At 47.8% G+C, this 18,695-nt stretch overlaps 2 protein-coding genes across 3 annotated transcripts in view; both read right to left on the bottom strand.

The window, feature by feature from the left end:
- LOC123760877 (inter-alpha-trypsin inhibitor heavy chain H3) overlaps positions 1 to 7,394 on the bottom strand; it is a 199,927-nt gene extending 192,533 nt beyond the window's left edge. For both annotated transcript variants that reach the window (XM_069329458.1, XM_069329465.1), the window contains exon 1: positions 7,175 to 7,394. The gene's annotated coding sequence lies outside the window, so the exon portion shown is untranslated. The remainder of the gene's footprint in view (positions 1 to 7,174) is intronic.
- A 3,551-nt stretch (positions 7,395 to 10,945) lies between these two features.
- LOC138368513 (postacrosomal sheath WW domain-binding protein-like) lies at positions 10,946 to 13,026 on the bottom strand. Its single transcript, XM_069331042.1, has 2 exons — positions 12,230 to 13,026; positions 10,946 to 11,018 (listed from the first exon to the last, which is right to left on the bottom strand). Exons 1-2 carry the CDS (start codon positions 13,024 to 13,026, stop codon positions 10,946 to 10,948), a joined length of 870 nt encoding a protein of 289 aa, XP_069187143.1.
- Positions 13,027 to 18,695: the final 5,669 nt, after the last annotated feature.

Raw genomic sequence — 18,695 nt, 5'->3', positions numbered from 1 at the left:
ACTGGTTCAGTAACAGGGTTGTTGATTTGTGGAACCAATTGCCGCGTAACAATATGGGCCAATAGGCCTTCTGCAGTTACCTTTGTTCTTATGTAACATTGTGGAGGTGGGGTCCCTCGATTGTTTCAAGCACGGGTTGGACAAGTATATGAGTGGGATTGGGTGGTTATAGAATAGGAGCTGCCTCGTATGGGCCAATAGGCCTTCTTAAGAACATAAGAACATAAGAACAAAGGCAACTGCAGAAGGCCTGTTGGCCCATACTAGGCAGCTCCTATTTATAACCACCCAATCAAACTCATATACTTGTCCAACCCGTGCTTGAAACAATCGAGGGACCCCACCTCCACAATGTTACGCGGCAATTGGTTCCACAAATCAACAACCCTGTTACTGAACCAGTATTTACCCAAGTCTTTCCTAAATCTAAACTTATCCAATTTATACCCATTGTTTCGTGTTCTGTCCTGTGTTGATACTTTTAATACCCTATTAATATCCCCCCGGTTATGTCCATTCATCCACTTGTAAACCTCTATCATGTCACCCCTAACTCTTCGCCTTTCCAGTGAATGCAACTTAAGCTTTGTTAATCTTTCTTCATATGAAAGATTTCTAATTTGGGGAATTAACTTAGTCATCCTACGCTGGACACGTTCAAGTGAATTTATATCCATTCTATAATATGGCGACCAAAACTGAACTGCATAATCTAAATGGGGCCTAACTAGAGCAAGATATAGCTTGAGAACCACACCAGGTGTCTTGTTACTAACGCTGCGATTAATAAATCCAAGTGTCCGATTTGCCTTATTACGAACATTTATGCATTGATCCTTTTGTTTTAAATTCTTACTAATCATAACTCCCAGATCCCTTTCGCAATCCGACTTCGCAATCACAACACCATCTAGCTCGTATCTTGTAACTCTATCATCATTACCTAACCTCAGAACTTTACATTTATCAGCATTAAACTGCATCTGCCAATCCTTTGACCATTTCAAAACCCTATCTAGATCAACTTGAAGTGATAGTGAGTCGTCCTCCGAATTAATTTCCCTACAAATTTCTGCAGTTACCTTTGTTCTTATGTTCTTATGTTCTTATGTTAAACGTGAACGGCCATTTGTAAAACCATGTTGCGACTCATTTATTATGTTTCTCAAGATGAAGACGAATTGTATTTGCAATTATTGATTCAAGTAACTTTCCCACATTAGACGTTAGGCTAATTGGCCGATAGTTTGACGCAAGTGATATATCTCCTTTCTTAAAAATTGGTACCACATTAGCTACCTTCCATGACTCTGGCACTCTGCCTGACTCTATTGATTTATTAAATATGGTAGACAGTGGCTCGCAAAGCTCCTCTTTGCATTCTTTAAGCACCCTGGCAAACACTTCATCCGGCCCTGGGGATTTGTTTGGCTTAAACTGCCAAGGTGAAGCCAATCTTAGAATATGCCGCCCCATCGTGAAGCCCCCCTATCTAAGGAAGCTTGAAAAGGAGCAGAAGTATCCAACGCGACTCGTCCCAGAGCTGCGAGGAATGAGATACGAAGACAGACTGAAAGGACTAAACCTGACGACACAAGAAAGGAGGAGAGAGATGGGCGGGGACATGATACTGGCGTATAAAATACTTAAATAGCTTAACAAGGTGGAAACATGGGAATTGTTTACGATATCAATAAAACAAGGGGACACTGATAGAAGCTTGAGACTCAGACGTGTCATAGAGATGTTAGACAATTTACTATTAGCTTAAGGGGAGTGAGTAAATGGAATGACCTAAAGGAGCTGACCTAATGGTTAGGTTAGGCATGACTTAAAGAAAATGTGATAGGGGAATAGGCCAGGAGTCATTGCATTAGACAACCGCTAGATAAGCCGGGACCAGGAACTAGAGCTTGATCCTGTAGGCACAAATAGGTGAGTGTACTGGGGCACGGAGTGACGCATGTAAACAAACAAACAAACACAAACAAGCGATAAAACAGCAATAAACATTGATACCAATCACTCAACATTCTCCCGTTAGGGCATAAAATGTGCACCCAGTGAGGCACTCAACACCCCCCCACACACACTCAACACCCCCCCCCACACACTCAACACCCCCGACACACACTCAACACCCCCCCCCCCTACACACACACTGATGCACTCAACACCCCCCCCCTACACACTCAACACCCCCCCCCCCTACACACACACTGATGCACTCAACACCCCCGACACACACTGATGCACTCAACACCCCCCCCTACACACACACTGATGCACTCAACACCCCCGACACACACTGATGCACTCAACACCCCCCCACACACACTGATGCACTCAACACCCCCGACACACACTGATGCACTCAACACCCTCCACACACACACTGATGCACTCAACACCCCCCCCCCACACACACACTGATGCACTCAACACCCCCCCACACACACTGATGCACTCAACACCCCCGACACACACTGATGCACTCAACACCCCCCCACACACACAGATGCACTCAACACCCCCCCCACACACACTGATGCACTCAACACCCCCCCCCCCACACACACTGATGCACTCAACACCCCCGACACACACTGATGCACTCAACACCCCCCCACACACACTGATGCACTCAACACCCCCGACACACACTGATGCACTCAACACCCCCCCCCCCACACACACTGATGCACTCAACACCCCCCCACACACACTGATGCACTCAACACCCCACACACACTGTGACACTCAACACCCCCCCACACACTCACAGAGCCCCTCACACTCACAAAGCCCCACACACTCACAGAGCCCCCCACACTCACAGAGCCCCCCACACTCACAGAGCCCCCCACACTCACAGAGCCCCCCACACTCACAGAGCCCCCCACACTCACAGAGCCCCCCACACTCACAGAGCCCCCCACACTCACAGAGCCCCCCACACTCACAGAGCCCCCCACACTCACAGAGCCCCTCACACTCACAGAGCCCCTCACACTCACAGAGCCCCTCACACTCACAGAGCCCCTCACACTCACAGAGCCCCTCACACTCACAGAGCCCCTCACACTCACAGAGCCCCTCACACTCACAGAGCCCCTCACACTCACAAAGCCCCTCACACTCACAAAGCCCCTCACACTCACAAAGCCCCTCACACTCACAGAGCCCCTCACACTCACAGAGCCCCACACACTCACAGAGCCCCACACACTCACAGAGCCCTCACACTCACAGAGCCCCTCACACTCACAGAGCCCCACACACTCACAGAGCCCCACACACTCACAGAGCCCTCACACACAGAGCCCTCACACACAGAGCCCTCACACACAGAGCCCCACACTCACAGAGCCCTCACTCACAGAGCCCCACACTCACAGAGCCCTCACTCACAGAGCCCCACACTCACAGAGCCCCACACTCACAGAGCCCTCACAGAGCCCCACACTCACAGAGCCCTCACTCACAGAGCCCTCACAGAGCCCCACACTCACAGAGCCCTCACTCACAGAACCCTCACTCACAGAGCCCTCACAGAGCCCTCACAGAGCCCCTCACAGAGCCCTCACACAGAGCCCTCACTCAGAGCCTCACTCACAGAGCCCTCACTCACAGAGCCTCACTCACAGAGCCTCACTCACAGAGCCCTCACTCACAGAGCCCTCACAGAGCCCTCACTCACAGAGCCCTCACAGAGCCCTCACAGAGCCCTCACTCACAGAGCCCTCACTCACAGAGCCCTCACTCACAGAGCCTCACTCACAGAGCCTCACTCACAGAGCCCTCACTCACAAAGCCTCAATCACAGAGCCCTCACTCACAGAGCCTCACTCACAGAGCCCTCACAGAGCCTCACTCACAGAGCCCTCACTCACAGAGCCCTCACTCACAGAGCCTCACTCACAGAGCCTCACTCACAGAGCCTCACTCACAGAGCACTCAGAGCCCTCACAGAGCCTCACTCACAGAGCCCTCACAGAGCCCTCACTCACCACAGATTATAACGACCCTCAAGAGCTAATTTGAAAGGAAATTACTCTCCACTTATTAATTAATTATACCTTAGTTAATATCCGCTATAATTCCCCAACAGTCACTAACTGTAGTAGATATACAGTAGACAGTTATACCGACTGCTGTAGTTATACAGCAGTGTTGCTGACTGTTGTATTTATAGAGCAGTGATGTAGTTATACAGCAGTGTTGCTGACTGTTGTATTTATAGAGCAGTGTTGTAGTTATACAGTAGTTTGACTCGGTAGTTCTACAGTAGAAAGGGAAGTTGTTTGAATAATATGGTAGATAGGCATGGTAGATAGATGTAGTTCATGACTCAGTAGATGGATGTTACAGTAACTACAGTGGCCGTTACAGTAACTACAGTGTTACAGTAACTACAGTGTTACAGTAACTACAGTGGCTGTTACAGCAACTACAGTGGCTGTTACAGTAACTACAGTGGCTGTTACAGCAACTACAGTGGCTGTTACAGCAACTACAGTGGCTGTTACAGTAACTACAGTGTTACAGTAACTACAGTGTTACAGTAACTACAGTGGCCGTTACAGTAACTACAGTGGCTGTTACAGCAACTACAGTGGCTGTTACAGTAACTACAGTGGCTGTTACAGTAACTACAGTGTTACAGTAACTACAGTGGCCGTTACAGTAACTACAGTGTTACAGTAACTACAGTGGCCGTTACAGTAACTACAGTGGCCGTTACAGTAACTACAGTGGCCGTTACAGTAACTACAGTGACCGTTACAGTAACTACAGTGACCGTTACAGTAACTACAGTGACCGTTACAGTAACTACAGTGACCGTTACAGTAACTACAGTGACCGTTACAGTAACTACAGTGACCGTTACAGTAACTACAGTGGCCGTTACAGTAACTACAGTGGCCGTTACAGTAACTAAAGTGGCCGTTACAGTAACTACAGTGACCGTTACAGTAACTACAGTGACCGTTACAGTAACTACAGTGGCCGTTACAGTAACTACAGTGGCCGTTACAGTAACTACAGTGGCTGTTACAGTAACTACAGTGGCTGTTACAGTAACTACAGTGGCCGTTACAGTAACTACAGTGGCCGTTACAGTAACTACAGTGGCCGTTACAGTAACTACAGTGGCTGTTACAGTAACTACAGTGGCCGTTACAGTAACTACAGTGGCTGTTACAGTAACTACAGTGGCTGTTACAGTAACTACAGTGGCCGTTACAGTAACTACAGTGGCCGTTACAGTAACTACAGTGGCTGTTACAGCAACTACAGTGGCTGTTACAGTAACTACAGTGGCTGTTACAGTAACTACAGTGGCTGTTACAGTAACTACAGTGGCTGTTACAGTAACTACAGTGACCGTTACAGTAACTACAGTGGCTGTTACAGTAACTACAGTGGCTGTTACAGTAACTACAGTGGCTGTTACAGTAACTACAGTGACCGTTACGGTAACTACAGTGGCAGTTACAGTGGTACAAAACCATATCAGTCCACTAAGGTAACTCCAGGGGTCTGAAAGCTATACAAGACAGCTGCAAGCGTGCCCAATCGTCTCTCCCCCCAGGTCGGGAATCGAACCCGGAACCAAGTGATTTGTGTGACGGCGGACATGAACACATCATCGCAGTAGATCGCTCCGTCCTCCTAATAGAACGTCATATTTTGACGTATAGTCCACCTAAGGCCAACAAATTTCGTACTAGAAATACTGTCCCGTTTTCTGTTTTGGGTCCTCTGGTTGGTTAGGATAAGGGCACGTTAGTACGATCATTTCTAGACGTTAGGAGAAATTGCACAGATATGCTATGCACGTATCTGTGCTTATCTGTATGAACAGATATGTAAAATTGATACAGATTAAGTTACCCAAGAGGTGGCACGGGCATGAATAGCCCGTAACACAGATATGTAGTGTGTGGGGGTTGTGTAAATAATGATTTAACACTTGCCTCCACCCTTTGAGCAAGTCAGGTGTGACACGCGAATTGATGGTTTAGTTTGCTAATTTAATATCTGATTTATAGAATTAGAACTAGATCAGGATTTTAGATTATCTAGGTTTTAGCAAACAGATTAGCCTAAGTCAGGCTATTTAGTTTGCTAGATTTTGTGTAAATTAGAGTGTTTGGTGCGTAGAATGTGGCTATATATTAGATGGTTTTCTAAGTGTTTTTGAACTAGGCTAAATTGGTTTAGCGTGATACTGGTACACTTAGATCAGTCTAAAGCTGGGGAAGAAATACGACACATCTTTGAACAGAAACTCAAAATATGACGCCCACCGCCATAATATAAGTTACCTTAAAATTGCTACAAATTATCGAATAAATCATTTATCTGGGCTCGAAACAGTTAATTATAAAGAGGAGCACTCAAGGGGTCATTTGATTTATTCTTTCTTGGCAGTTTTTCATATTTATTTTTGACACCGACACATTCTATGGGGCGCTGGAGAGGTTAGAACACCCACAGTAATGCATTCATGACTAGAACACAAAATTCCTTAATATATTTCATTCCCTAAAGCACTAGTTGACTCGAACCACTGACCCAACTTTTGTGAAGCAAAACTTCTTCCACTGACCTACCTAGGAAGCCCAATTTCCAATCAATTAATTCCCTAATTTTCATTTGTGGTCAACACACAGTTATCAGCCAATAATTATCAATCCCAGAAAAATCAATAGATAATATATAATATAGTGTTTTCGAGAAGTCGCAGATCATCGAACTGACGCAGTAGGGGTACCAGTCAGGTAGTTAACATTCAGACAAGACCACGCTGTTAAACTCGCTCAGTGTACGTGTTGAGCGTTCATCAGCTTCACACACTGTACTTCACAATACTGTCATGCCTCTGGTGCCCACCTGCGGGAAGCCTCGTATCTCGCTAGGCTGAGGCAACAGCCTAACTAAGCCTCCAACACATTTCCACTTTTCTTGTATCATCTCTTTCGTAAATTCAGCCTTTTTTCTCTCTTATATTTGTCGTAATTGGGGTTATTACTATGTAACGCTCTAATAACCATATATTTCAGCCGTAATGAAAGCTACCATAGTTCAGTCCGGCCAAACTACCATAGGGCAATCGGCATTATACGCAAACTATATAAAAATACTATATAATTGTAGGTAATCTAACCTGGAGCGAGCCGGTAATAGTGTAGAAGAGGAGCAGGCGCGTGAGGCAATGTACACCTCACACACACATCAACACTCCCTCCGTCAGAAGGTCAACTTGCTACACTCCTGTTCAAGTGTACGCTGAACACTTGGGCACGCGAGAGCGGGGGGCACGCGAGCGAGAGCGGCCTCAAGAGCACTACACACCGGGGCAGCAGCGCGACACTTACTGAGGGTACTATGCCCAGGGTACGCTACACCCACCCCTCGCGCCCCCCACACCACCGTAAACACTTCCCGCTGCCTTCTATACACCTCCCCCGGGGTATATTATGCACTTACACACGCCCCAAACTTTATGTACGTGGGGAGCGCTTCTTCCTCCATGGGACTTCCTGCCTAGAATTGAGATTGTGGAACTAATTTGTTAATGATTGGGGAAGGAAAGGGGGTTGGGAAGATAGATGGATCCGTGTGTGTGTGTGGGTGGGGGGTGCCATCCTCAAGGCGTTAGTTGCCATTCAATCATATTGAGAGTTGAAGGCGGCGTAGGCAGCTGGTTTGACCACTGCCACCCAAACATGCACGGCACAAAGTGGCTGCTATTTGGAGGCGGGGCTCTTCATTCATATACAGCGGAGCAAGCCACACACACACGCGCGTGCACGCACGCCACCAAATCTAAGGAGGCAAAGGTGTGTGGGACGTCAGTGCGTGTCCAGAGGCGCCGACAGATCAAGTGCCAAGGGAGCGGACGGCAGCCGATCATCCCTTATCTTTTTTATCAGTGGGCCTCTTCTGTCTCGCTGTAATCGATGATGTTCGTTGCTAATGGGGTTTGGTGAATGAGAATTACTTTGTTTATGCGTCACGGAATTATCAAGATACCATTATCCGTGTACTTCTGGACCCCCCTCCCCTGCCCCCCTCGGGGGGGGGGGGGCTAATAATAAGACAACACGTACAGTACTAAACAAAAACATAACACAAGGACACTAAAAAATGCTATAAAAAGCCTCAGCTACGCTCAGTGGGCGAAGCAAATCCCACAATTGAGATCCAAACAAACTTATAAAATTCCTTTGCGCTCATAAAATGCATATAACACATCATGTATATATATTCCAACGACTATAATTTATCAACCAACATAAAAAAATATATAAGATTTACGGACTAGGAGTGGTTGGGCAGACCTTATCAGATGATAGGAGCCACAATTTGCTAGTTATAAGGCTTAGCCTAGCATCTTGTGACTGCTTCAAGCAAGCCATTGGGGTTGTGTTTACATATTATAGTGCTCGTGTCATTCTCATTTTTGAATCATGTTCTCATGAGATATTTTGAGTGGTGCTTTGATTGTGAATTTGAGTTTAGTGTGTTGTTGAGTGAGGTGTTTTGATCTACTGGGCAGGAGTGCGTGTGTGAGAATAGCGACTCGCTATTTAAGCTGAGCCTAATGCCTCTATGGGGCATCGGTGTTTGAACCATACAATCGTGTTCATGACTAAATAGTTCTTTCCATTCAAACGCGGACCATGTACTCTTTGCTGGGATCAGTCTCTGGCTCTTGGGCCCCGCCTTTTGGCCGGTGATGCCTTGGGGGATCTGATGTGTTTATGAATTTTTATTCATATATGGAATTATATTTAGTGGCTCTCATGCGATTTTTTTGACAGCTGATTAATTTGGGTTTTGAAATTTCATTGGTGTCCTCTTGTATGGTCCCAGCTCTTGTGTCCTCTTGTATGGTCCCAGCTCTTGTGTCCTCTTGTATGGTCCCAGCTCTTGTGTCCTCTTGTATGGTCCCAGCTCTTGTGTCCTCTTGTATGGTCCCAGCTCTTGTGTCCTCTTGTATGGTCCCAGCTCTTGTGTCCTCTTGTATGGTCCCAGCTCTTGTGTCCTCTTGTATGGTCCCAGCTCTTGTGTCCTCTTGTATGGTCCCAGCTCTTGTGTCCTCTCGTATGGTCCCACCTCTTGTGTCCTCTCGTATGGTCCCACCTCTTGTGTCCTCTCGTATGGTCCCAGCTCTTGTGTCCTCTTGTATGGTCCCAGCTCTTGTGTCCCCTCGTATGGTCCCACCTCTTGTGTCCCCTCGTATGGTCCCACCTCTTGTGTCCCCTCGTATGGTCCCACCTCTTGTGTCCCCTCGTATGGTCCCACCTCTTGTGTCCCCTCGTATGGTCCCACCTCTTGTGTCCCCTCGTATGGTCCCACCTCTTGTGTCCCCTCGTATGGTCCCACCTCTTGTGTCCCCTCGTATGGTCCCACCTCTTGTGTCCCCTCGTATGGTCCCACCTCTTGTGTCCCCTCGTATGGTCCCACCTCTTGTGTCCCCTCGTATGGTCCCACCTCTTGTGTCCCCTCGTATGGTCCCACCTCTTGTGTCCCCTCGTATGGTCCCACCTCTTGAGTCCCCTCGTATGGTCCCACCTCTTGTGTCCCCTCGTATGGTCCCAGCTCTTGTGTCCCCTCGTATGGTCCCACCTCTTGTGTCCCCTCGTATGGTCCCACCTCTTGTGTCCCCTCGTATGGTCCCACCTCTTGTGTCTCCTCGTATGGTCCCACCTCTTGTGTCCCCTCGTATGGTCCCACCTCTTGTGTCCTCTCGTATGGTCCCACCTCTTGAGTCCCCTCGTATGGTCCCACCTCTTGTGTCCCCTCGTATGGTCCCACATCTTGTGTCCCCTCGTATGGTCCCACCTCTTGTGTCCTCTTGTATGGAACTGATATGGTTAACAGTATTCACGTTTTGTAATATTAATTTTTTAGAGGAAACGGAAAATAATAAAAAAAACATAGCTTCAACATTCCTAGGATTAGTATAGTACATCTATATTAGGCCTAAGATAGCGTATATTAAGCCTAAGATAGCGTATATTAGGCCTAAAATAGCGTATATTAGGCCTAGGATGACCCGGAAAGGATAGGCTTCGTTCATTAGTTAATTTTCCATTCTTTTAGCTAGTATGCTATTTTGGTATATTCAGTAATACAAAAGTTAAACTTTGAAGCTTCAACAGTACTTTTTCTTACGTTTTGATGTTTGTTATATTATTAATATTATTACCGAAGGATCGACGTAGCTTTGTACAGATTTGCCTCCAGCTTCACTCCAAACTTTTCCTGAAACCAAGAATCTGAAAGTAACTTTATATTTTTAGTTTTAAAGATGTGATTTTAGATCATTTAAATACAAGAATACACGTTGCTACATCAGCCCGTAGAATCGTCTGAGAAAGCACAACTGATCTCACAAGCCAACGTTGATGTTCTTTTGTCTTTGCAAGTGGCAGAAACATGAATTTTTTAATTTCACTGAAGCTCCCGTACTCGTACGCTGTGGCCGATAGCTTTCAGCCCGTCCTCCAAACAAAAACCCAAAGTCCATTCCATCCACCCGCCAAACCCCAGCTGTTTATGATTGAAAAACGCTTAACACACGACTCACAACTGATGACGTTCGAATATTTCCGGAACAAGTACTTCGCTCACGTCCTCTGTTCGAACCACAACGCTGTAAATGCTTCACCCACGTACTACAAATACAAATAATCGCCAACAGAACCTAAACACTTAACCTAACCTATGCCTATATATGCACAATATGCTAATATGAACAGCATGTTAAAATTGCTGTATGCATCTTTGGGGTCGACCGCTGGATGGAATGGACTTGGTTTGAGGACGGGTTGCTTTAGACGACATCTGAAGCATCAGTGGAGTCTTTAGACGACATCTGAAGCATGAGTGAAGTCTTTAGACGACATCTGAAGCATCAGTGAAGTCTTTAGACGACATCTGAAGCATCAGTGGAGTCTTTAGACAACATCTGAAGCATCAGTGAAGTCTTTAGACGACATCTGAAGCATGAGTGAAGTCTTTAGACATCTGAAGCATGAGTGGTACCATCTCACTCTTCAGTCAACGTCATGTTGACAAGTGTTGGCGTGGAGCCTCATCTATGCAGTTTGTGTATTTGTATGTAGGTGTTGTAGGCTTCACGACGCTTGCTCGATGCTTTCTTTATGACAAAAGTGCTTTTGTGGAGTGTGGATGAGTGGGTGAAAGTGTTGACATACTCCTTACCACTGTTTATCGTCCCATGACGACCTACTGGTCATCAGCAAATATGTAAACAGGACTGAAAATATTGTGAGAAATAGGTCGGTAAACAGCAGCTATATTGATTCCGGAGGAGCATTGGTCCGTTCCTTGCTTAGCAACGGACGAGTTGACGAGAGACTAAGGGGGTGGGAAGCATGTGCAATGCAGTGTGCAGCCACTGTACACATCATGTGCGGAAATAGGTCTTGCTTCATACCCCGGCTCTGTTGTCACTCGCTGTGTTGGACCGCAATATAAAACGCCGCTCCTCTTACCCTCTATTACATGCCTGACTGCTGCTGTTATCTTGCCCCGCACTTCGGGGCATCATGGGGCATGAACCGCGTGAACTAATGCATCTGGCATCGGGTGACCGGGGCATGAAGGGATGTCGCACGGCGAGTGTTTCGCATCAGGGACAGGTTCGAGGTATGCTAATGGAGGTAGAGTGCCCAGGCATCCCACCTGGTCTTCTGATAGGAGCGTCGTCGCAGCTTGCTTGTGCTCGTAAATCCTCAACTCTCCCACACCTGTTGCACCTGCTAGTGTGTTGCCACAGGCTCTCGTACTCTGCAACACCCTTTCATTATCTTGTACACTCCCCCCCTGGAACATATTGCTACACTCTTATACACCCTCTTACTTGTTGTTGAAGCCTATTGCATTCTCCTGCACCTTACTGTATTTTGCTATACGTTAATACACGTTGTTGCAGCCTATTTTAAGACTTTATTTCACGCTGCTACACTATTATAGACCATTATTTACTGCTATACTTTACTACACTCTGCCACAGCCTAATATGTCATATACTCACTATTCAATATTTTGTTTATCTATATTCCCAATGTTCTCTCTCTGTCTCTCTCTCTCTCTCTCTCTCTCTCTCTCTCTCTCTCTCTCTCTCTCTCTCTCTCTCTCTCTCTCTCTCTCTCTCTCTCCAACACGTGTGTCCCTTTGTCCAGACTGTCCAGCAGGTGGGACAATCTGTCCAGCAGGTGGGACAATCTGTCCAGCAGGTGGGACAATCTGTCCAGCAGGTGGGACAATCTGTCCAGCAGGTGGGACAATCTGTCCAGCAGGTGGGACAATCTGTCCAGCAGGTGGGGCAATCTGTCCAGCAGGTGGGACAATCTGTCCAGCAGGTGGGGCAATCTGTCCAGCAGGTGGGGCAATCTGTCCAGCAGGTGGGACAATCTGTCCAGCAGGTGGGACAATCTGTCCAGCAGGTGGGACAATCTGTCCAGCAGGTGGGACAATCTGTTCAGCAGGTGGGACAATCTGTCCAGCAGGTGGGACAATCTGTCCAGCAGGTGGGACAATCTGTCCAGCAGGTGGGACAATCTGTCCAGCAGGTGGGACAATCTGTCCAGCAGGTGGGGCAATCTGTCCAGCAGGTGGGACAATCTGTCCAGCAGGTGGGACAATCTGTCCAGCAGGTGGGACAATCTGTCCAGCAGGTGGGACAATCTGTCCAGCAGGTGGGACAATCTGTCCAGCAGGTGGGACAATCTGTCCAGCAGGTGGGACAATCTGTCCAGCAGGTGGGGCAATCTGTCCAGCAGGTGGGACAATCTGTCCAGCAGGTGGGACAATCTGTCCAGCAGGTGGAACAATCTGTCCAGCAGGTGGGACAATCTGTCCAGCAGGTGGGACAATCTGTCCAGCAGGTGGGACAATCTGTCCAGCAGGTGGGACAATCTGCCCAGCAGGTGGGACAATCTGTCCAGCAGGTGGGACAATCTGTCCAGCAGGTGGGACCATGCACACCCCCATGCAAGCAAAACCATGCATGACCCTACACAAGTCTTCAGGAAATGAGCAGCTCCGAAACACAAAAGAGCCTCTGTTGACTTGAGACGACGAATTGCGACAGGCAGACTGACAGAGGACCGGTTGACCGTCAATCACTGGCGTTCTCAGCCAGGTTGACGGCAGCCAAGAAATGGTGGAATGCGACTCGATTTCCAAGGAATTAGATAAAGTTAGAACTGACTGTCACCGTGAGTGTCTTCAATATGTGTTTTAATTGCACAAATAACCGCGAAAGTTTCTCTAGTATCTATGTTGAGGTTATCTTGAGATGATTTCGGGGCTTAGCGTCCCCGCGGCCCGGTCCTCCACCATCTTGAGGTTATCTTGAGATGATTTCGGGGCTTAGCGTCCCCACGGCCCAGTCCTCGACCAGGCCTCCACCCCCAGGAAGCAGCCCGTAGGAGCTGTCTAACTCCCAGGTACCTATTTACTGCTAGGTAACAGGGGCATCAGGGTGAAAGAAACATTTTGCCCATTTGTCTCTGCCTCCGCCGGGGATCGAACCCGGAATCTCAGGAATACGAATCCGAAGTCCACCCAGCTGTCAGGCGTGTGGTGATGGTGGTGGTGGTGGTTGTGGTGATTGTGGTGGTAGTGGTGGTGGTGGTGGTGGTGGTGGTGGTGGTGGCGGTGGTAGTGGTGGTGGCGGTGGTAGTGGTGGACGTGGTGGTGGTAGTGGTGGTGGTGGTAGTGGTGGTGGTGGTGGTGGTGGTGGTGGTGGTAGTGGTGGTGGTGGTGGTGCTGGTGGTGGTGGTGGTGGTGGTGGTGGTAGTGGTGGTGGCGGTGGTAGTGGTGGACGTGGTGGTGGTAGTGGTGGTGGTTGTGGTGGTGGTGGTGGTGGTGGTGGTGGTGGTGGTAGTGGTGGTGATGGTGGTAGTGGCGGTGGTAGTGGTGGTGGCGGTGGTAGTGGTGAACGTGGTGGTGGTGGTGGTGGTGATGGTGGTAGTGGCGGTGGTAGTGGTGGTGGCGGTGGTAGTGGTGAACGTGGTGGACGTGGTGGTGGTAGTGGTGGTGGTGGTGGTGGTGGTGGTGGTGGTGGTAGTGGTGGTGGCGGTGGTAGTGGTGGACGTAGTGGTGGTAGTGGTGGTGGTGGTGGTGGTGCTGGTGGTGGTGGCGGTGGTGGTGGTGGTAGTGGTGGTGGTGGTGGTGCTGGTGGTGGTGGCGGTGGTGGTGGTGGTAGTGGTGGTGGTGGTGGTGGTGGTGGTGGTGGTAGTGGTTGTGGTGGTGGTGGTGGTGGTGGTGGTGGTAGTGGCGGTGGTAATGGTGGTGGCGGTGGTAGTGGTGGTGGTGGTGGTGATGGTGGTAGTGGCGGTGGTAGTGGTGGTGGCGGTGGTAGTGGTGGACGTGGTGGTGGTAGTGGTGGTGATGGTGGTAGTGGTGGACGTGGTGGTGGTGGTGGTGGTGGTGGTGGTAGTGGTGGTGATGGTGGTAGTGGCGGTGGTAGTGGTGGTAGCGGTGGTAGTGGTGGACGTGGTGGTGGTGGTGGTGGTGGCGGTGGTAGTGGTGAACGTGGTGGTGGTGGTAGTGGTGGCGGTGGTAGTGGTGGACGTGGCGGTGGTGGTGGTGGTGGCGGTGGTAGTGGTGGACGTGGTGGTGGTGGTGGTGGTGGCGGTGGTAGTGGTGGACGTGGCGGTGGTGGTGGTGGTGGCGGTGGTAGTGGTGGTGGCGGTGGTAGTGGTGGACGTGGTGGTGGTAGTGGTTGTGATTGTTGATTAATAGTGATTGTGGTTGTCGGTGGGTAAGAGTGGTTGTGTAGTGGTAGTGAAGACTGACAAGTAGTGTCTCTCTTCCGTAACAAAGTCAAGGCGATAATTGCATCGTAAATAAAGTAATCTCACGATACAAGATGTTGTCGAACCTGCTCTTAGAGTTCTGGGTGGAGGTGGCTTCTACAACTTCTTCTTTCAGTATCATCGACTCATTGGCGTTTCCAGCTTTTACAACTGTTCTCTTGTTTAATTTTCTCACAGTTTAATGGTTCTATTTCCTTCAGTATCTTGTATACCGTGATCATGTGCCACCCCCCTCTATTTACTCTCTCCTCTGAGGTTAATGTGTTGTGTTCTTTCAGGCACAATACATGATGAGAACTACTGACTACTTTTAATATCACTGTAACCATCTACACTACACATACCATCATCATCACTGTAACCATCTACACTACACACACCGCCATCATCACTGTAACCATCTACACTACACACACCGCCATCATCACTGTAACCATCTACACTACACACACCGCCATCATCACTGTAACCATCTACACTACACACACCATCATCACTGTAATAATCTACACTACACACACCGCCATCATCACTGTAACCATCTACACTACACACACCATCATCACTGTAATAATCTACACTACACACACCGCCATCATCACTGTAACCATCTACACTACACACACCATCATCACTGTAATAATCTACACTACACACACCGCCATCATCACTGTAACCATCTACACTACACACAGCACCATCACTGTAACCATCTACACTACACACACCACCACCATCACTGTAACCATCTACACTACACACAGCACCATCACTGTAACCATCTACACTACACACACCACCACCATCACTGTAACCATCTACACTACACACACCACCACCATCACTGTAACCATCTACACTACACACACCGCCACCATCACTGTAACCATCTACACTACACACACCACCATCATCACTGTAACCATCTACAATACACACACAACCACCATCACTGTAACCATCTACACTACACACACCACCATCACTGTAACCATCTACACTACACACACCACCATCATCACTGTAACCATCTACACTACACACACCACCATCACTGTAACCATCTACACTACACACACCACCTTCATCACTGTAACCATCTACACTACACACACCACCATCACTGTAACCATCTACACTACACACACAATCATCACTGTAACCATCTACACTACACACACCACCATCACTGTAACCATCTACACTACACACACCACCATCACTGTAACCATCTACACTACACACACCACCATCATCACTGTAACCATCTACACTACACACACACACCATCATCACTGTAACCATCTACACTACACACACCACCATCATCACTGTAACCATCTACATTACACACACACACCATCATCACTGTAACCATCTACACTACACACACCATCATCACTGTAACCATCTACACTGCACACACCACCACCATCACTGTAACCATCTACACTACACACACCATCACTGTAACCATCTACACTACACACACCATCATTACTGTAACCATCTACACTACACACACACACCATCATCACTGTAACCATCTACACTACACACACCACCATCATCACTGTAACCATCTGCACTACACACACCACCATCATCACTGTAACCATCTACACTACACACACCACCACCATCACTGTAACCATCTACACTACACACACCACCATCATCACTGTAACCATCTACACTACACACACCACCACCATCACTGTAACCATCTACACTACACACACCACCACCATCACTGTAACCATCTACACTACACACACCACCACCATCACTGTAACCATCTACACTACACACACCACCACCATCACTGTAACCATCTACACTACACACACCACCACCATCACTGTAACCATCTACACTACACACACCATCACTGTAACCATCTACACTACACACACCATCAATACTGTAACCATCTACACTACACACACCACCACCATCACTGTAACCATCTACACTACACACACCACCATCGCTGTAACCATCTACACTACACACACCACCACCATCACTGTAACCATCTACACTACACACAGCACCACCATCACTGTAACCATCTACACTACACACACCACCATCATCACTGTAACCATCTACACTACACACACCACCACCATCACTGTAACCATCTACACTACACACACCACCATCGCTGTAACCATCTACACTACACACACCACCTTCATCACTGTAACCATCTACACTACACACACCACCACCATCAATGTAACCATCTACACTAGACACACCACCTTCATCACTGTAACCATCTACACTACACACACCACCATCATCACTGTAACCATCTACACTACACACACCACCACCATCACTGTAACCATCTACACTACACACACCAGCACCATCACTGTAACCATCTACACTACACACAACACCATCACTGTAACCATCTACACTACACACACCACCATCATCACTGTAACCATCTACACTACACACACCACCACCATCAATGTAACCATCTACACTAGACACACCACCTTCATCACTGTAACCATCTACACTACACACACCACCACCATCACTGTAACCATCTACACTACACACACACCACCATCACTGTAACCATCTACACAACACACCACCATCACTGTAACCATCTACACTACACACAGCACCATCATCACTGTAACCATCTACACTACACACACACCACCATCACTGTAACCATCTACACTACACACCACCATCATCACTGTAACCATCTACACTACACACCACCATCACTGTAACCATCTACACTACACACACCACCATCACTGTAACTATCTACACTACACACACCACCATCACTGTAACCATCTACACAACACACCACCATCACTGTAACCATCTACACTACACACAGCACCATCATCACTGTAACCATCTACACTACACACACAGCACCATCACTGTAATCATCTACACTACACACACCACCATCATCACTGTAACCATCTACACTACACACCACCATCACTGTAACCATCTACACTACACACACCATCATCACTGTAACCATCTACACTACACACACCACCATCATCACTGTAACCATCTACACAACACACACCACCATCATCACTGTAACCATCTACACTACACACACCACCATCATCACTGTAACCATCTACACTACACACACCACCACTATCACTGTAACCATCTACACTACACACCACCATCATCACTGTAACCATCTACACTACACACCACCATCACTGTAACCATCTACACTACACACACCACCACCATCACTGTAACCATCTACACTACACACACCATCATCACTGTAACCATCTACACTACACACACCATCATCATCACTGTAACCATCTACACTACACACACCATCATCACTGTAACCATCTACACTACACACACCACCATCACTGTAACCATCTTCACTACACACCACCTTCATCACTGTAACCTACACTACACACACCATCATCACTGTAACCATCTACACTACACACACCATCATCACTGTAACCATCTACACTACACACCACCTTCATCACTGTAACCTACACTACACACACCATCATCACTGTAACCATCTACACTATACACACCACCATCACTGTAACCATCTACACTACACACACAACCTTCATCACTGTAACCATCTACACTACACACACCATCATCACTGTAACCATCTACACTACACACATCACCATCATTGTAACCATCTACACTACACACACAACCTTCATCACTGTAACCATCTACACTACACACACCATCATCACTGTAACCATCTAAACTACACACACCACCATCATCACTGTAACCATC

Source organism: Procambarus clarkii, chromosome 3, assembly GCF_040958095.1.
Source record: "Procambarus clarkii isolate CNS0578487 chromosome 3, FALCON_Pclarkii_2.0, whole genome shotgun sequence".
In the NCBI taxonomy this organism is placed as follows: domain Eukaryota; kingdom Metazoa; phylum Arthropoda; class Malacostraca; order Decapoda; family Cambaridae; genus Procambarus; species Procambarus clarkii.
Note: the sequence above shows the minus strand (reverse complement) of the source record. Positions and strands in the feature narration are given on the sequence as shown.